Source organism: Caretta caretta, chromosome 5, assembly GCF_965140235.1.
Source record: "Caretta caretta isolate rCarCar2 chromosome 5, rCarCar1.hap1, whole genome shotgun sequence".
Lineage (NCBI taxonomy): Eukaryota > Metazoa > Chordata > Testudines > Cheloniidae > Caretta > Caretta caretta.
The window spans coordinates 90,501,462-90,520,296 of NC_134210.1; the positions used below are offsets into that span (position 1 = coordinate 90,501,462).

Below are 18,835 nucleotides of genomic sequence, written 5' to 3' on the forward strand. Positions count from 1 at the left end.
ATATTTATGACTATGGAAAATAAAAGTCAATGACACCAAAAAGGAAAAAAAGGGTGCTTGGTAATATCATTTTTCTTGGTTGAAACGTAAACATTTTTTATAAAACACTTCAAACTTGATAAAACTTGGCAATATTTCTAACTTGTGTTCTCAAAATGGTTGAGAGTTGGCAGTTGGAAGACACACTAGTTATCAAATTATTACTCCCCCTATCATGAGGTATAAAACTCCTGAGAGACTTTGTAATGTTGATACTGGATCTAACATACTGCTCATTATGAAGCAGGTTTAATCTGAAGTTTCTCAGATACTTTTAGCAGCTGAATATACAAGAACAAGAGAATTAAGACTTCCAGACCTTCTGATTAAACAGTGATCCAAGCAGTTATGACAGTTTATAAATGGAAAAATTAATTGACTGTATGAAGGGACACTGACATTCAGATACATGTATGCAACTTTCACTGACAACAGTGGGATTTGTGCAAATATCTCAGGGTATGTCTACACTACGGAATAAGGTCGAATTTATAGAAGTCGGTTTTTTAGAAATCGGTTTTATAAATTCGAGTGTGTGTGTCCCCACAGAAAATGCTCTAAGTGCATTAAGTGCATTAACTCGGCGGAGCGCTTCCACAGTACCGAGGCAAGCATCGACTTCCGGAGCGTTGCACTGTGGGTAGCTATCCCACAGTTCCCGCAGTCTCCGCTGCCCATTGGAATTCTGGGTTGAGATCCCAATGCCTGATGGGGCTAAAACATTGTCACGGGTGGTTCTGGGTACATATCGTCAGCCCCCCGTTCCCTCCCTCCCCCCGTGAAAGCAAGGGCAGACAATCATTTCGCGCCTTTTTTCCTGAGTTACCTGTGCAGACGCCATACCATGGCAAGCATGGAGCCCGCTCAGGCTATGTCTCACCCTATGTCTCCTGGGTGCTGGCAGACGCGGTACGGCATTGCTACACAGTAGCAGCAACCCCTTGCCTTGTGGCAGCAGACGGTACAGTACGACTGGTAGCCGTCATCGTCATGTCTGAGGTGCTCCTGGTCGCCTCTGTGAGGTCGATCAGGAGCGCCTGGGCAGACATGGGCACAGGGACTAAATTTGGAGTGACTTGACCAGGTCATTCTCTTTAGTCCTGCAGTCAGTCCTATTGAACCGTCTTATGGTGAGCGGGCAGGCGATACGGACTGCTAGCAGTCGTACTGTACCATCTTCTGCCGAGCAGCCATGAGATGTGGATGGCATGCAGTCCTTCTGCACCGTCTGCTGCCAGCCAAAGATGTAAAAGATAGATGGAGTGGGTCAAAACAAGAAATAGACCAGATTTGTTTTGTACTCATTTGCTTCCCCCCCTCCCCTGTCTAGGGGACTCATTCTTCTAGATCACACTGCAGTCACTTACAGAGAAGGTGCAGCGAGGTAAATCTAGCCATGTATCAATCAGAGGCCAGGCTAACCTTCTTGCTCCAATAAGGACAATAACTTAGGTGCACCATTTCTTATTGGAACCCTCCGTGAAGTCCTGCCTGAAATACTCCTTGATGTAAAGCCACCCCCTTTGTTGATTTTAGCTCCCTGAAGCCAACCCTGTAAGCGCCCCTCCCTCCGTCAGAGCAATGGCAAACAATCGGGCATCTGAGAGTGCTGTCCAGAGCAGTCACAATGGAGCACTCTGATGGGGCTAAAACATTGTCGCGGGTGGTTCTGGGTACGTGTCGTCAGGCCCCCGTTCCCTCCCTCCCTCCGTGAAAGCAAGGGCAGACAATCATTTCGCGCCTTTTTTCCTGAGTTACCTGTGCAGACGCCATACCACAGCAAGCATGGAGCCCGCTCAGGTAACCGTCACCCTATGTCTCCTGGGTGCTGGCAGACGCGGTACGGCTTTGCTGCACAGTAGCAGCAACCCCTTGCCTTCTGGCAGCAGACGGTGCAATACGACTGGTAGTCGTCCTCATCGTGTCCGAGGTGCTCCTGGCCGCGTCGGCTGGGAGCGCCTGGGCAGACATGGGCGCAGGGACTAAATTTGGAGTGACTTGACCAGGTCATTCTCTTTAGTCCTGCAGTCAGTCCTATTGAACCGTCTTATGGTGAGCGGGCAGGCGATACGGACTGCTAGCAGTCGTACTGTACCATCTTCTGCCAGGCAGGCAAGAGATGAGGATTGCTAGCAGTCGTATTGCACCATCTTCTGCCAGGCAGGCAAGAGATGGGGATGGCTAGCAGTCGTACTGTACCATCTTCTGCCGAGCAGCCATGAGATGTGGATGGCATGCAGTCCTTCTGCACCGTCTGCTGCCAGCCAAGATGTAAAAGATAGATGGAGTGGGTCAAAACAAGAAATAGACCAGATTTGTTTTGTACTCATTTGCCTCCTCCCCTGTCTAGGGGACTCATTCCTCTAGGTCACACTGCAGTCACTCACAGAGAAGGTGCAGCGAGGTAAATCTAGCCATGTATCAATCAGAGGCCAGGCTAACCTCCTTGTTCCAATAAGAACGATAACTTAGGTGCACCATTTCTTATTGGAACCCTCCGTGCAGTCCTGCCTGAAATACTCCTTGATGTACAGGCACCCCCTTTGTTGATTTTAGCTCCCTGAAGCCAACCCTGTAAGCCGTGTCGTCAGTCGCCCCTCCCTCCGTCAGAGCAACGGCAGACAATCGTTCCGCGCCTTTTTTCTGTGCGGACGCCATACCACGGCAAGCATGGAGCCCGCTCAGCTCACTTTGGCAATTAGGAGCACATTAACCACCACACGCATTATCCAGCAGTATATGCAGCACCAGAACATGGCAACGCGATACCGGGCGAGGAGGCGACATCAGCGCGGTCCCGTGAGTGATCAGGACATGGACACAGATTTCTCTGAAAGCATGGGCCCTGACAATGCATGCATCATGGTGCTAATGGGGCAGGTTCATGCTGTGGAACGCCGATTCTGGGCTCGGGAAACAAGCACAGACTGGTGGGACCGCATAGTGTTGCAGGTCTGGGACGATTCCCAGTGGCTACGAAACTTTCGCATGCGTAAGGGCACTTTCATGGAACTTTGTGACTTGCTTTCCCCTGCCCTGAAGCGCATGAATACCAAGATGAGAGCAGCCCTCACAGTTGAGAAGCGAGTGGCGATAGCCCTGTGGAAGCTTGCAACGCCAGACAGCTACCGGTCAGTTGGGAATCAATTTGGAGTGGGCAAATCTACTGTGGGGGCTGCTGTGATGCAAGTAGCCCACGCAATCAAAGATCTGCTGATATCAAGGGTAGTGACCCTGGGAAATGTGCAGGTCATAGTGGATGGCTTTGCTGCAATGGGATTCCCTAACTGTGGTGGGGCCATAGACGGAACCCATATCCCTATCTTGGCACCGGAGCACCAAGCCGCCGAGTACATAAACTGCAAGGGGTACTTTTCGATAGTGCTGCAAGCTCTGGTGGATCACAAGGGACGTTTCACCAACATCAACGTGGGATGGCCGGGAAAGGTGCATGATGCTCGCATCTTCAGGAACTCTGGTCTGTTTCAAAAGCTGCAGGAAGGGACTTTATTCCCAGACCAGAAAATAACTGTTGGGGATGTTGAAATGCCTATATGTATCCTTGGGGACCCAGCCTACCCCTTAATGCCATGGCTCATGAAGCCATACACAGGCAGCCTGGACAGTGGTCAGGAGCTGTTCAACTACAGGCTGAGCAAGTGCAGAATGGTGGTAGAATGTGCATTTGGATGTTTAAAGGCGCGCTGGCGCAGTTTACTGACTCGCTTAGACCTCAGCGAAACCAATATTCCCACTGTTATTACTGCTTGCTGTGTGCTCCACAATATCTGTGAGAGTAAGGGGGAGACGTTTATGGCGGGGTGGGAGGTTGAGGCAAATCGCCTGGCTGCTGGTTACGCGCAGCCAGACACCAGGGCGGTTAGAAGAGCACAGGAGGGCGCGGTACGCATCAGAGAAGCTTTGAAAAACAGTTTCATGACTGGCCAGGCTACGGTGTGAAAGTTCTGTTTGTTTCTCCTTGATGAACCCCCACCCGCCCCTTGGTTCACTCTACTTCCCTGTAAGCTAACCACCCTCCCCTCCTCCCTTTAATCATTGCTTGCAGAGCCAATAAAGTCATTGTTGCTTCACATTCATGCATTCGTTATTCATTCATCACACAAATAGGGGGATGACTACCAAGGTATCCCAGGAGGGGTGGTGGAGGAGGGAAGGAAAATGCCACACAGCACTTTAAGCACAGCACTTTAAAAGTTTACAACTTTAAAATTTATTGAATGACAGCCTTCTTTTTTTTGGGCAATCCTCTGTGGGGGAGTGGCTGGTTGGCCGGAGGCCCCCCCACCGCGTTCTTGGGCGTCTGGGTGTGGAGGCTATGGAACTTGGGGAGGAGGGCGGTTGGTTACAGAGGGGCTGCAGTGGCAGTCTGTGCTCCAGCTGCCTTTGCTGCAGCTCAACCATACACTGGAGCATACTGGTTAGGTCCTGCAGCAGCCTCAGCATTGAATCCTGCCTCCTCTCATCACGCTGCCGCCACCTTTGAGCTTCAGCCCTGTCTTCAGCCCGCCACTTACTCTCTTCAGCCCTCCACCTCTCCTCCCGGTCATTTTGTGCTTTCCTGCACTCTGACATTATTTGCCTCCACGCATTCGTCTGTGCTCTGTCAGTGTGGGAGGACAGCATGAGCTCGGAGAACATTTCATCGCGAGTGCGTTTTTTTTTCTTTCTAAGCTTCACTAGCCTCTGGGAAGGAGAAGATCCTGTGATCATTGAAACACATGCAGCTGGTGGAGAAAAAAAAAGGGACAGCGGTATTTAAAAAGACACATTTTATAAAACAGTCGCTACACTCTTTCAGGGTAAACCTTGCTGTTAACATTACATACATAGCACATGTGCTTTCGTTACAAGGTCGCATTTTGCCTCCTCCCACCGCGTGAACGGATTTTGGTTGAATGCCAGCAAACATACACTGCAATGCTTTGTTCTACAGTGATTCCCCAGTACGTGTTGCTGGCCTGGAGTGGTAAAGTGTCCTACCATGAAGGACGAAATAAGGCTGCCCTCCCCAGAAACCTTTTGCAAAGGCAGAACCGCAAATGCCAGGGCAAAGTAATCCTTTCACATGCTTGCTTTTAAACCATGTATAGCATTTTAAAAGGTACACTCACCAGAGGTCCCTTCTCCGCCTGCTGAGTCCAGGAGGCAGCCTTGGGTGGGTTCGGGGGGTACTGGCTCCAGGTCTAGGGTGAGAAACAGTTCCTGGCTGTCGGGAAAACCGGTTTCTCTGCTTGCTTGCTGTGAGCTATCTACAACCTCCTCCTCATCATCTTCTTCGTCCCCAAAACCTACTTCCGTATTGCCTCCATCTCCATTGAAGGAGTCAAACAACACGGCTGGGGTAGTGGTGGCTGAACCCCCTAAAATGGCATGCAGCTCATCATAGAAGCGGCATGTTTGGGGCTCTGACCCAGAGCGGCTGTTCGCCTCTCTGGTTTTCTGGTAGGCTTGCCTCAGCTCCTTCAGTTTCACGCGGCACTGCTTCGGGTCCCTGTTATGGCCTCTGTCCTTCATGCCCTGGGAGATTTTGACAAAGGTTTTGGCATTTCGAAAACTGGAACGGAGTTCTGATAGCACGGATTCCTCTCCCCAAACAGCGATCAGATCCCGTACCTCCCGTTTGGTCCATGCTGGAGCTCTTTTGCGATTCTGGGACTCCATCATGGTCACCTCTGCTGATGAGCTCTGCATGGTCACCTGCAGCTTGCCACGCTGGCCAAACAGGAAATGAGATTCAAAAGTTCGCGGTTCTTTTCCTGTCTACCTGGCCAGTGCATCTGAGTTGAGAGCGCTGTCCAGAGCGGTCAGAATGGAGCACTCTGGGATAGCTCCCGGAGGCCAATACCATCGAATTGTGTCCACAGTACCCCAAATTCGAGCCGGCAATGTCGATTTAAGCGCTAATCCACTTGTCAGGGGTGGAGTAAGGAAATCGATTTTAAGAGCCCTTTAAGTCGAAATAAAGGGCTTCATTGTGTGGACGGGTGCAGGTTTAAATCCATTTAACGCTGCTAAATTCGACCTAAAGTCCTAGTGTAGACCAGGGCTCAGAGAGCTACCTTGGCCAATAGGCTTTACCAGCTATAGCCAACAATATTTCTTCCATTTCTGTTTTTCCTTTGGCTGTCTAAAATACCAAGCAACATCTTCTGTTTACTTTTCACAAGATCAATTTTTTGTTTGTTGCAGGCTGAACTGCTGTTATCCATTATATAACTATGAGTCAGCTTCTGATCCCCTTACACACTTTGAACAGTACCTTAGTCCTCAAGAAGTCCCACTGGAGACAATGGGGATTATTCGAGGAGGAGACAATGGGGATTACTCATGGAGTACGCTGTACTTGTACTTGAGTAAGGATAGAAAAATTTGACCCAGTATTTGGACACTGGCAGTTATATGGTTTTACGGATGGGTGATTTTGTAGCTAAAGTACAGAACAGAGATTATTCAAAGCTCTGGTACAGACTTCCTTCTGTAAGCTTGGGCAAGTCAATTGGGGGAAAATGTTCAAGGGTGTATAAGACAGTCAGGCACCTAATTCTTTAATGTTTAGGTGCTACATAAGTGTGATGTATCCTCAGTATTAACATAGCTTTATGCTTACCTTTCCTGTCAGGGTGTGTGTGTGATATTAGAACCACCCTACTGACATCTCCAGTTGGCACAACTCTTATTTACTGCTGATTTTTACTCCCCTTCCTTTATCTTTTCTAACCTGATTCTCACATACCCTTTTTGTTCTGGGATGTCCTCCAGCAGCATGTAAAGAAAATCCTGGAAAAGGAACAAAAGCACCACAATGAATATCTCTATAAAAGATTACAGTCTGTCTATGTCACTAGCAATAGAATTTAAACAGCTGCAGATAGGAGAACGATAAGGAAGAAATTTATGTTTCATCTATATTATTACTTTGTTCAATTGTTTAGACAATATATATTTTGTCTGTCAGTTTTCCAACCCAGTCAAGCTGAAAGGTTTTACAAGTTAGAAGAAAAAGAACCTGAAAATACTGCTCACTGTTTTAACACAATCCTACATTCTGACTTTATTGAATCTATTGCATACCACAACAAAACTACATTAAAAGAACTTTAATTAAGGTTCCAAATTCTAGCACCCAAAACTTAGGAAAAGTTAAGAATGCTGAAATTAAGGCTGCCTGTGCAACCTTACTTTAGCTTCCTGGTGTGTCTGCATTATGATATAGTCTTTAATTACATATTCACATACTTTTTTCCCCAAAAAAGGCACATCCTTGAAGTGTCAGGCAACCTTAATAATAGGTGTTGCAACCAGCCCTGCCTAGAATAATACAGTTCATTCTCTTTATAAAGTTACCCTTGGCATACCAGAGGTATTCTGGCACTCATCTCTTTAAACATAATCTCAGTCTTTATAACAATCACTTTGATACAACACACTAACTACTTGGGCTCCTACAAATAGCTTTCAGGAGAGAAGCATTATTAAAAATAACTCTCCATTTTTATCGTCTATTTTTAACTAGCAGTAAATCAAGTTTGTTAATATTAAAAGTATCTTACTGGGGACAGGTCTATTAGCCTAGTGATGCTGTGCATTGCAGAACAGATTGCTTAGTATGATTCCGGAAAGTGAGCTCTTGCTCCCTTGGCAAAGAGCATTGTATTGAAGGCAGAAAGTTTGATTCCTAGAGAATGGGGGTATTCAATAATGACCCTGTTTTGCTGAATACTGATCACATTGTTAAAGGAGAGGGAGTACATAGTTCAAAGCATCAGTAATGGAATAAACCTTTCCACTTTAAATAAGGTCAAATTCAAGCCAGGTCAGTACTGTTGTCCAAAAGATTTTACCATTTTTTGGCATCATTACAGCTGTGACAGGGATGATACAAATCTGACTGAAAGTATTCATTCTATATAAATGGCATTGAATAACTTCAAATGTTAATCTAGCCAGATCCCTTGATCTGCTATCTCATCAGTGTTTTATAACCTATTATTAGCTGATATCTCTTGTCCTACTTGTGTTTTCACATTGTATATATTATAGTCTCAGTTACTGTGAGACAAAAAATCTCTACTTTTTGATTCAGACTCTTCTTGGTTTTCCAAGAAGATAATGAGAGGAAATTAAGAAGAAGAAAGACAATGCATATCCATCTATTAACAATAAAGCAATAGCTATCATTTTACAATCTTCCTTGAAATTAGGATGCTTCTATTGTTCTGTAAGTATTATACAAATATTTGATTTAGAATTGAAGTTTATAACGCATGTATTTCAGGGTTCTAAAAATAGGTATTTAGAACTACAAAGAAGGGTAACCCCAAATTAGCATCTACACTATATTCTACAGTAGGTGATGATAAAGGCACCACCCATTTCCCTCTGGCAGGAGTTCTCAAACTGGGAGTCGGGACCCCTCAGGGGGGTCACAAGGTTATTATATGGGGGATCACGAGCTGTCAGCCTCCACCCCAAACCCCACTTTGCCTCCAGCATTTATAATGGTGTTAAATATATTAAAAAGTGTTTTTAATTTATAAAGGGGGTCGCACTCAGAGGCTTGCTATGTGAAAGAGGTCACCAGTACAAAAGTTTGAGAACCACTATGGTGTGGTAAACTGTGACTGGGAGCCAGAGAAGGAAACAGGTGGAGTGGGGACTGCAAGTCAGTAAGTGAGGGAAGACTGAGATGGGATGAGGAGCCAAGAGGAAGGCTAGAAGTGGCTGGGCAAGGAGATTGGGTACCAGTGGAGCTGGATGAAGGTGTTGGTGTATAAAGAAGACAGATCTGCTGAGGAGCCAGGGTTCTGGTGTATAACTGGGACTGGTGTTTAAGGAGTCTGGGACTGAGATGAGAAGTCCGGGGACTGGCTAGGTAAAGAGAATTGACTGGGATGAGGAGCCAGAGGTGGAGAAGAGACAGGATAGGGAAAAGGACAAGTTGGAGGTAGAGGACAGAACGGTCTGTGATCACTAGGGCACATTCCTTTCCAGAGCCAGAATTCATGAATCTCACCATTCCTCTGCTGTCTGCAAATATCTGTGAAACTCACTAGCAAAGTGTGTCTCATTCCCCTCTAGTGCCATCCACAGAGATTTGCAGTCTTTTACTGCTATTACAGGTTTCAGAGTAACAGCCGTGTTAGTCTGTATTCGCAAAAAGAAAAGGAGTACTTGTGGCACCTTAGAGACTAACCAATTTATTTGAAAATAAGCTTTCGTGAGCTACAGCTCACTTCATCGGACGCATCCGATGAAGTGAGCTGTAGCTCATGAAAGCTTATGCTCAAATAAATTGGTCAGTCTCTAAGGTGCCATAAGTACTCCTTTTCTTTTTACTGCTATTAGTTACTCTATTAGCTCAAGCAGCAGAGATCTGGCTGGTGAGTCCTACCATGCTGATTACTCATGTGGATGTCAAGATGATGCCATACAATGGAATTTATGTTTTTTCAGTTTTTTTTTTAAATGTAGAAAATTAGACACAAAACATTAAATTAAAACAACATTATTAGGGTTGTAAAGTCAAGCACTCAATAGTTAGGAAATGATCCAGGCAACCTTAATTCTTGCTTTTCCTAACTTTTGAGTGTTTGACTTTGCAATCTTAATAATGTTTTTAACATAGTTTTTGTGTGTATGATTATAAATAAAGTTCATGTTCACAGAGTTTATAGCAAGCATATGTGCAGAGAAAGAAGTCTTTAAAAAGCAGTGAACCGGAAGATAATCAATGTAGTCTACGAGCACAGCATAACATGATTAATTAGATTTAAAATGATAGTCAAATATTTTAGAACTAAAATGTAGGTTTTGCTTTAGAAAGATTTTGATAAAACTTGATTTTAATAGATTATTTCATTAAGTTTTAATTTCAGTAGGTTGTGTTTGAATATAAATATTCCCTTCACAGTATTAGCAATCAAAAAATGGCAACAATGTGTTAGTGAATGTGAGAATCAGAATATGAAACTAACTGGATTTAAGTGAAACTGACATCTATTTCTGTGTTCCAACCAGAATTAAGTGCAAAAAGCAAACAAAGGCTCCAATCCTGCAATCTGCTCTGCACAGGGGGTCCCCTGAGCCTATGTCCAGCCCCATTGACATCAATGAGTATTCAGGCAAGCTCAGGGTCTTCAAACATGGAAAAGCTTTCAGGACTGGGGCCAAAGAGTATAATAAATACATTTTAGACCCCGATTTCTTTGAAAAGCAATCCAGAAGTGTCTATGCACAAAAATGCTCAGACACCGGCATGTCTACATTTCCACCTCCAACTTGCCCATTTGCTCATACAAATGTGGAAGACAGACACATAACTATTAACTTACAGGTGTAGATACCCACCTATTATACAAAATTGTAGTAATTGTATGGGTATACCTAAGTGTGCATATGTATATACGTACACCTAGGCCTCTATTCACTGAAAGTTTGCCTTTTAAAACTTTGTCATAACAAAATCTGGGATTTAAAAAGAGTTGTTTGTTTGTTTTTAAGCAAGACTGTTTTTGTGCCACACCAAATTAGAACCGAAGCAGAATGGGGGAGTAGTACAGGTCCTGGCTATTATTATAGCAGATGGAACTATATGAAAATGAAACTTTGCAAACAACTTGATTCCTAGTGTGTTCTTTTTCCACCACCAAATTAAACAGTACAGTTAATTGCACGAGTGAAATCAGGAACTTGTACTCATTTCTATTTATTTCTACATCACTCCATTCATTATAAAATTTTAATTCAAAGCAGCTACTAAATGAATTCTCCCATAGAAAGTAAAACAGAAGATTTATTTTTAAATCCTGCTAAAAGATTCCAGACTCGCTTTACTCATCTGTTGCTACTTCAACTAAAATAAACAAAAACTACGATTAAAAACATACTAAGCACTGGCAATCAAAACGAAGGGAAAAAAGCAAACTGATTAATGTTTCACGTCTGAAGTCATTTCCTTGCACCTGCAGCTCTCATCTAGGAAAAATACTACAAATATCACTGAAAACAAGACTTGTATTCAGAAAGTAAATAATTATTTGCACTGTGAGATTTTACTTTCTCTCTTCCTCAGAACTCTTAATGCTGGGAACGCTTACAATTGTTTTGGACAAGGTAAAAGTACAACAACACAACATTTAAATTTACCACTTGTGCCTTTGTTTTAAACCTCTTATTGCTTCAGTGGCGACAGAATACAATACTTATTCAAGAAAGAACCGGAATAAGAAAAGTTAATATTAGAAGTAATTAATTAAAACTTTCTACCATGTATGCCTAGCTACAATTAAATGCCAAATACTTACACAAATGAAACATTGAAGTTGAGATTCTCAATACACAGAGTCAAGAAATTCAGAATTAACCATAACTCTGCCTCCTTGCATTTTTATTACATAGTTATACAACAAAGATGGACCAATAGAAAATACTACTTATGTGTGTGTCTAGAAATGTACACTGATTGCTACCTAAGGGTAAGATCTAACTCCTACTCAATCCTTCCAGTAACTTTGGCTTTGGCCCCCAATGAACTTCCGAGAAAGTACCAGAAGTGTTGCAATGGCATTGTGGCTCATTCCAACCACCTCTGATTCCCAAACATAGACACTCATGACCGTTCAAAGGATCAAACTTCAGTGTCTTTCTGGTGTAAGAAAATACACTCTGATTGATGCATTTTTAAGAAAACATCCATAACTTTATTATTTCAAAATCAAATATCTTCGAACAAAGAAAAGCACGTTTCTCAATCTTGACTAATCACATGGCCAAGTTTGAAGTTTTAAAACAAAGTCTTCTTTGAATTAATTATATTCAAAAAATGAGTCTTGAGAAATCTTAGATGAAAAATGACATTCACTCTCAACTCAAAAATGGCTCAACAAATTTTTATCAAACTACAACAAACATTTGCTTCTGGGATGAGAACAAGCATGAAATGTTTCAGTTTGTGAGAGAACAGCTGGATACATTACCAATTCACATTTTACTGCAGAGCATTGGAGTGAGAGGGGAGATTACTAGTAAATTAGTACTACCACCGCAATATGATCTGGCTAGGATGACTAATAGCTTAATGCATTGGGACCTTCCCACATTTTGCAATATTTATGCAATCCACTAACTTAATTGATTTCCTGTCAGGCTAGTAGATCTAACTGCAACAAGGCTGACTTTTTCTACCCCAATCCAATACTTTTCCTGCAGTCAAATTAAGGGCATTAGCCAGCTTTTTGCTTTCTTGCTATAATTTCCAAAAAAGCTTCCAGCTGGTGCTAACACTAGAGCACTGGTGTTCACAACTTGGTAGCCCTAGTGTAGACAAGTCTTCCACACTGATTGGTATTTTTTACTCTGTGCCAATTAAAACTTCTCCAAGGAAGTCTAATTGACCTGGTATTCAAAACAGTTGCAAGCAGTGGGAACCTTATCTACCTTAGGGTGCCCAGTGTTCCCTCAAGAGGTAAAGCTGCACCTAGTGTACACAAGACTAAAGAATGGGTATAAGTACTACTAGCTTGTTCTTTTACTGGAGCAGTTAGAGTCATGGAATAGCTTTCCCCAGCTTTCTTCTTTGGCTGCAGCAAAGACTTGTAACTCTGCATAGAAATAGTTAGCAGTTAGGCAGCAAGTCTCTTCCCTTCTTCGGGCCTGGCTTTAAAAAGAATCTCCTTTCAGAGTGAATCTTAAGGCCACCTTTAGCAGTCACTATTTTTCCTGCACTTGCTGATTACCCAGTTTAACTCAGCACATAACTGCTGCAATGTGCTTGCAATGTTCCAAATACGCATACAAGTCCAGAATCTTGAAAGTCCAAAGCAACAAATATAAATGCAGGTTTTGTTCCCATGCCACCTTCAATGTATTTAGATGAAATAATCCTTATCATGTCAAAGTCTGACACAGGTACTCGAACCTGAATAAATGGGTGCACATGAGTCAGTCTGACAGCAATGCAACTTCAAGGCACTCAGACAACGCCACAGTGATGACTGCACAATACAGTATATACTATTATAAGATCAGATACAGTATCTCATATTAATTACACTAAGAACTAATTTCTGTTTCCATTGATTTCAATGGAATATTTGCCACTGACCTCAAGGGAGCAGGATTGTATCCTTCCAGTATATACATAGTATTTAGTTTTTACTGCTAACAGCTAATGGGAATTTATATTTAGTTCAAGTTGCAGAGGTCTGTACTTCTGGAGCAGGATGATCTCAATTTATACCCCTTGTTGCCATGAAGTGCTGAATAATAATAATACATACATATCACTTGTAGAACACTTTTTATGCAAAGTTCCAAGTTTATAAAGGACAGTAAATTTCGTCTCCATTTTACAGATTGGGAAAATGGGGCACAGAAGTGATGTGTGACTTGCTTTAGGAAAAACGGAGTTCATGTTGGAGCTTAAAACAGAATCCAGGTTTCCTGAGTCGGTGTCCTATGTCCTAGCCACATTTTAAATTTCCAAAAGCAGTGATTTAAATAGTCAAACAGAAAATAAAAGTCACTTATTTTTCAAAAACTGGGCAACAAGTACCAGCAGAGTACCTGAGAAAGGATCAGTTGTCCATGAAACTTCTGCACAAACTTTCTTAAAAATTCAAAATATGTAGCCTCTCCAATTTTCTTGGCTAGAGATTGCAGAAGGAAATAGCCCTGGAAGAAATCAGTACCAAAGACAAAGATGATGCTATTAATTAAAGAATACACAAAAATAAGTGTTTATAAAATGTGTTAGTAACATCAGCTTCAGTTAGGTCAGTTTCGCACTCTTACCTTCAAGTAATGAACCTGCATGAAGATTTTTTCTGCATTAAGACCATGTTTGATTATGCATGTTCCAGACTCACTCACTTCTCCTGTGTTCTCTTTGTTTGGCCTAAAATGATTGCAAATCAATTAAATTTTTGATAAGTGAGTAAAGAACTAATGCATTACAAACTTTCATTGCCCAAAATGATGATAATAGGTTGGTATCTTCAGTCACTACTCACTAGTGCATTAGTCTCCATTCTACTCTGGAATTGAATTTGTGCTAAATAGCTTAGCAGTTCTCAGCTGGAGGTCCGCAACCCACTGCGGGACTGTGAGCCATTTCAGGGGGTCTGCCAAGCAAGGCCACTTGGAGCCCTGGGGCTGAAGCTTGGAGTTCTGGTACCCTGAGCCCTGACAGAAGCTGCCCCACGGGACTGAAGCCCTAAACTGCTCCTACAGAGCTAAAGCCCCAAGCCACCCCCCACCCCAAGGTGCTAAAGAGCTGAGAACCCATCCTGTGGGGCAAAACCCTCAAGCCTTCCATCCCACGGGGCTCCTAAGCGCCCCCTGCCCCAGCCCTGCAGGACAGAAGCACCCCCCTGAGGCTGAAGCCCGGAGCCTTCCTTCCTCTGGCTCTGCAGTTTTTATTTCATGTTGGGGGAGGGGGGCTCTGAAAGAAAAAGGTTGAGAATCCCTGAAATAGCTTAGCTAATGTGAAAAGAAGTAGAAATAACAAGAAATGTATCCCTCTAATGTGATTTTGTGTGTGGCTGCGCAAACAGCTGAGGTTAAACTGAAAGCCAACACTAAGCTGGGATATAGTACTTGCTCTTCCCTCCCAGACGTGACATCATATTGCATGGTATTTAATTAGGAGATACTACGTAGACAGCAGTGTTACATTATGAACAAAGGCAGACAAAAAAAGACAGAGATATTTGAGATGGAGGTATATGAGAAGGAAGGATATTGAACTCATTACACCCGGCTACATATTTCACTTTTCATACCTGAACACAGCTTAACAGCTCACAAGACTACACCTGCAAGAATGAATGGCCTCTTTCATCTACATTTAATACACTACAGAAAAGCATAAGCCTTCCATTCTTTTTCTTCTTTGGTTTGTCATTTTGCGTGCATGTCAGCAAAAAACAACTGGAGCTTTGAAAGAGAGAGCCTGCCACACAGAGCCTTGGGGATTCTCAGTCAGACAGACAGTAATATCCAGAACAAATTCAAACTATGTTAACTCTTTAGTACTGGGTCTTCAGATTGCCAAGCCTCAATAGGCACGACGGAAGTCTATACTAGTTATTAGTGCCTAGCAGTCCTATAAGTTTAATCACAGAGAAGAAAAACTAAAGACAAATTAAGCAAAATTTCCCCCTCCTCTGTAAATGGTGTCTTCCATACCACAGCCACAGTACTGAAGTAAAAAGAAAAGGAGTACTTGTGGCACCTTAGAGACTAACCAATTTATTTGAGCATGAGCTTTCTTGGCTGCCCCTAGTTGTGTCTAGTTGTACAAGATGGAAGTGTAATCGGGGTACAGTTGTGTAAAAAAGAGTAATCACAGTGCAAGGGATGTTAGGCAAAACAGAATTTTGTGTGTGTGTGCACAGGTAAAAGAAAAGGAAAAGGGGAGGAATGATGGGAACACTGAGCCTTGGGATGGCTCTGGGGGATTAGATTGTTGCTTTGGTGGGTTCTGCATGAAAACTCTGTAGGCATGGGGGAGGCAGTTATACCTTGTGTAAAATTAATTTGGCTAATATGATGTTATGGAGGTTAAACTATATGGAAGGAATTTGCATTTTCCCAGGACATGTGCAGTGTATATTGGAAAAGGAGTAAAAGAAATGCAAATAAAACATGGTACTTCATTAAAATCCTAATAGGGCTCCAAAAGGAGCCACAATAGGTTGTGCTTTCTTTTTCAGATCGCTGTGTTTTGGAGCAGGAGATGAAAGTGGAAAGTAATCAGAACTCTGGTGGAAGTAAAACGCTTCCCTTTTAAGACAGTGTCTGAGCTGCTAACAGCTTTGGATCCAAAAGCAAGCTAGTAAGCCTCTGTGTGTAAATGCAAATTACCTAGCTGATGGGCACAAAGGAGCTGCAAATAACTGAATACATCTGGTCAGCAAACAAGCTACTAGAAGACTCAGATTATGGCCCTTCAGGAAAGGGAGGTGAAAAAAACAAGTCAAGCCTGAAAATAAGGGGGACAGGTTAACCTTAAGGGGTGTGTGTGTACAGTGCTAAAATCTGAAGCTGTGTCGCAGCTATTACCTGAGAATAAACTTAAAGCTTGGTACAGCAGAGAAACTATTGCAAACTTGGTCTGTTGTACAAGAGGGGAAACTGAGGTACACCATCTCATGAATTTCATAAATGACCAGTGAATGAGGTAATTCACTAGCCTGACTATAGAACAAAATAAGGACAGTCTGGAGGTAATTCTTCTGTTTTTCCTGCAAGTAGCAAGGACATTTGTAAAAGAAAGTGGTATTATTATTAAGCAGTAATCTGTCCCCACCATGGGGAAGGAAATTGTTTCTTTTATTTTTCAGACACTCTACAAGCAAGCTGGCACCAGCGGGAAAAATAACCCAGAATACCATGGATCTATGTTTTGTGTTGTTTGTCTGTGGTGTTTGTCTTGTTGCTAGCATTGTTGTGTTTTAATGAACAGAAAACCTCAGGGTGTGGGTGGGCATGTGGGTGTGTGAGATGGGAACAGGGAATGGGGGTAAGAAAATTGGAATCATGTTTTGCTAAAGGGGGAAATGGGAACAGGGAATGGGAGTAAGGAAGTTGGAATCATGTTTTGCTAAAGGGGGAAATGGGAACAGGGAATGGGAGTAAGGAAGTTGGAATCATGTTTGGCTAAGGGTAGGAATGGGAACAGGGACACAGGCGTAAGGCTCTGTGGTGTCAGAGCTGGGAAGGAGGATACTAAGGAAGGAAACTGGAATCATGCTTGCTGGAAGTTCACCCCAATAAACATCGAATTGTTTGCACCTTTGGACTTCGGGTATTGTTGCTCTCTGTTCATGCGAGAAGGACCAGGGAAGTAAGTGGGTGAAGGAATAAGCCCCCTAACATCTCGCCTTCAAACTTCTTTCCAAGAGGTCCCACACAGGGTAGTCAAAGAGGACTAGACAGCACTTCTTTAGGAGTCTATCAACATGACTGAAAAAAATTCTGGAGACTTTAAATGTAGTTTTAGTATGAGCGAAAGGTGGCAAACTAGCAGTTCTGGAAACTTCAGCCCTATTTTTCCCCTCCACAAAATAGGGACAGCACAGGAAGCAGCAGTCCAAGCTTCCTTTCAAACACCATTAATATGTCGCAGGGGGACCAACTCTAAGAGTCTAGTCTCGATACCCATTTAAACCTTGGTCTCTGCTTTTATTGCCAAGAAAGATGAATACAAGCAGCTAATTTTACTTAATCCAATAAACAGACAATAAATATTTTTGCTTACTAATAACCAGTCATTATTCACCAAAAGATGAAAGGGACATATCTCATTACTAGTCCTCTGAGCCATCCCCTCCCATAAAGTGTGTGCATGTGTATTTAAGAACAATTAAACAAACAGAACTTAATCCACATTCCATAATTCACATAATTCCGTAATACAACCTATCTCAGTGATTCCCAAACTGTGGTACAGGAGAATGTTGTAAGTGGTATACCAGACACTGTTGAAAAGAAATTGTTCAGTTTCAAATCAACAGTGGTTGCATGAGGTGCAGCTTGCCAGAAAGTGGTTGTGAAACAAAATGCATGTGCGTGGACAATTTTAGCCATAATGGGGAACAACATTCACCAACAATGCCAGCACAGTAGTTTTATTAGCCGTGTGTTGTGCACTGTGGCTGTGCAGATGAGCACTGTGCTCTGATCTAGTGCATAGCGAGCTGGATTTCTACTGAGCCTAGCCTTCAGCTTGTGCCACATTGCACAGCTCAAGACATGAGGCAAACTTGCAAAGGCCACATCACCGGAGCTCCTTTTTTCTGAAAAAGAACATGCATACAGTGCTAGTTCAGAGTGTAGGCAAAACTTGCAGCTGCAAGGACTCACAAGATTAAAGGGCATGCTCCAGGAAGCTGCTGCAGGGCATAATCCATCTGTAACCTGTGCCTTACAGAGGCTGCAGCCTGACCCCTGCTAGGCTGCGAAGCAGGGGACACATGAGGAATTCTCTCCTGTCTCTGCAGGGAAGTTGGGGATGGGGATGATTGGTCGGTCTGCTGAATAAAAGCCTAGATGCAGGCCTGGCTCTTCAGGAGCAAGTTGGTCTGCTGCAGTTGGAATCTTCTCAGAGCAGGATGAACCCTTGAGCAATTTGCCCAGCACTGCAAGCAACCAGGGGGTGGGGCCCTGCTTGATTGGGAGTCAGACCAGCGGAGAAGCAAAAAAGGCTTCATTGAGCTGAAACTGCCTGATACCCAGGTAATACCCCTAACTTCCAGCCAAGACACCCCCAACTCTCTACTTCTTTCCCCGTCTGAGCTGCCTTCCATTTTACACACACACACACCCTTCTCATTAATGGCACTTCCTTTGTTTTCTCCGAAAGCTACTCAAAATGCTTTGTATATAATGTCTGCATCTGTAATTTTCACTCCATGCATCTAAAGAAGTGGGTTTTTTACCCATGAAGCTTATGCCCAAATAAATCCATTAGTCTTTACGGTGCCACTGGACTCCTTGTTGTTTTGTGGATACAGACTAATATGGCTACCCCCGATACTTGTCAAAATGCTTTGTATTTTTCTTGATTTAAATTTTGTAAAAAGAGAACCAGACTGAAATTTGGCTCAAATTCAACAGTAATCAAGATAAGAATTAGCAAGAACTTCAAACTTAAATTAGACAAGTTAAAAAAAAAAGATCAACCCATTGAATGTACTTAAGTGGCATACCAAAAATGTCAGCGGGAGGCTCAGGGCTTTAGCCCTTTGGGGTGGGGGGTGGCTCGGAGCTTTAG

The 18,835-nt window shown here is 43.1% G+C and overlaps 1 protein-coding gene across 27 annotated transcripts in view; it reads right to left on the reverse strand.

Moving 5' to 3' along the window:
* AOPEP (aminopeptidase O (putative)) overlaps window positions 1–18,835 on the reverse strand; it is a 412,311-nt gene that overhangs the window by 163,184 nt on the left and 230,292 nt on the right. For 26 of the 27 annotated variants that reach the window (XR_012668547.1, XR_012668548.1, XM_075128662.1 and 23 more), the window contains 3 exons: window positions 13,852–13,954; window positions 13,624–13,731; window positions 6,794–6,837 (listed from right to left, as the gene is read on the reverse strand). The exons of the other annotated variant lie outside the window; for it this stretch is intronic. Coding sequence is in view for 24 of the 26 variants with exons in the window: in XM_075128662.1 (XP_074984763.1) it covers window positions 6,794–6,837; window positions 13,624–13,731; window positions 13,852–13,954 (255 nt within the window). In the remaining 2 variants the exon portion in view is untranslated. The remainder of the gene's footprint in view (window positions 1–6,793; window positions 6,838–13,623; window positions 13,732–13,851; window positions 13,955–18,835) is intronic. 27 annotated transcript variants of the gene reach the window in all.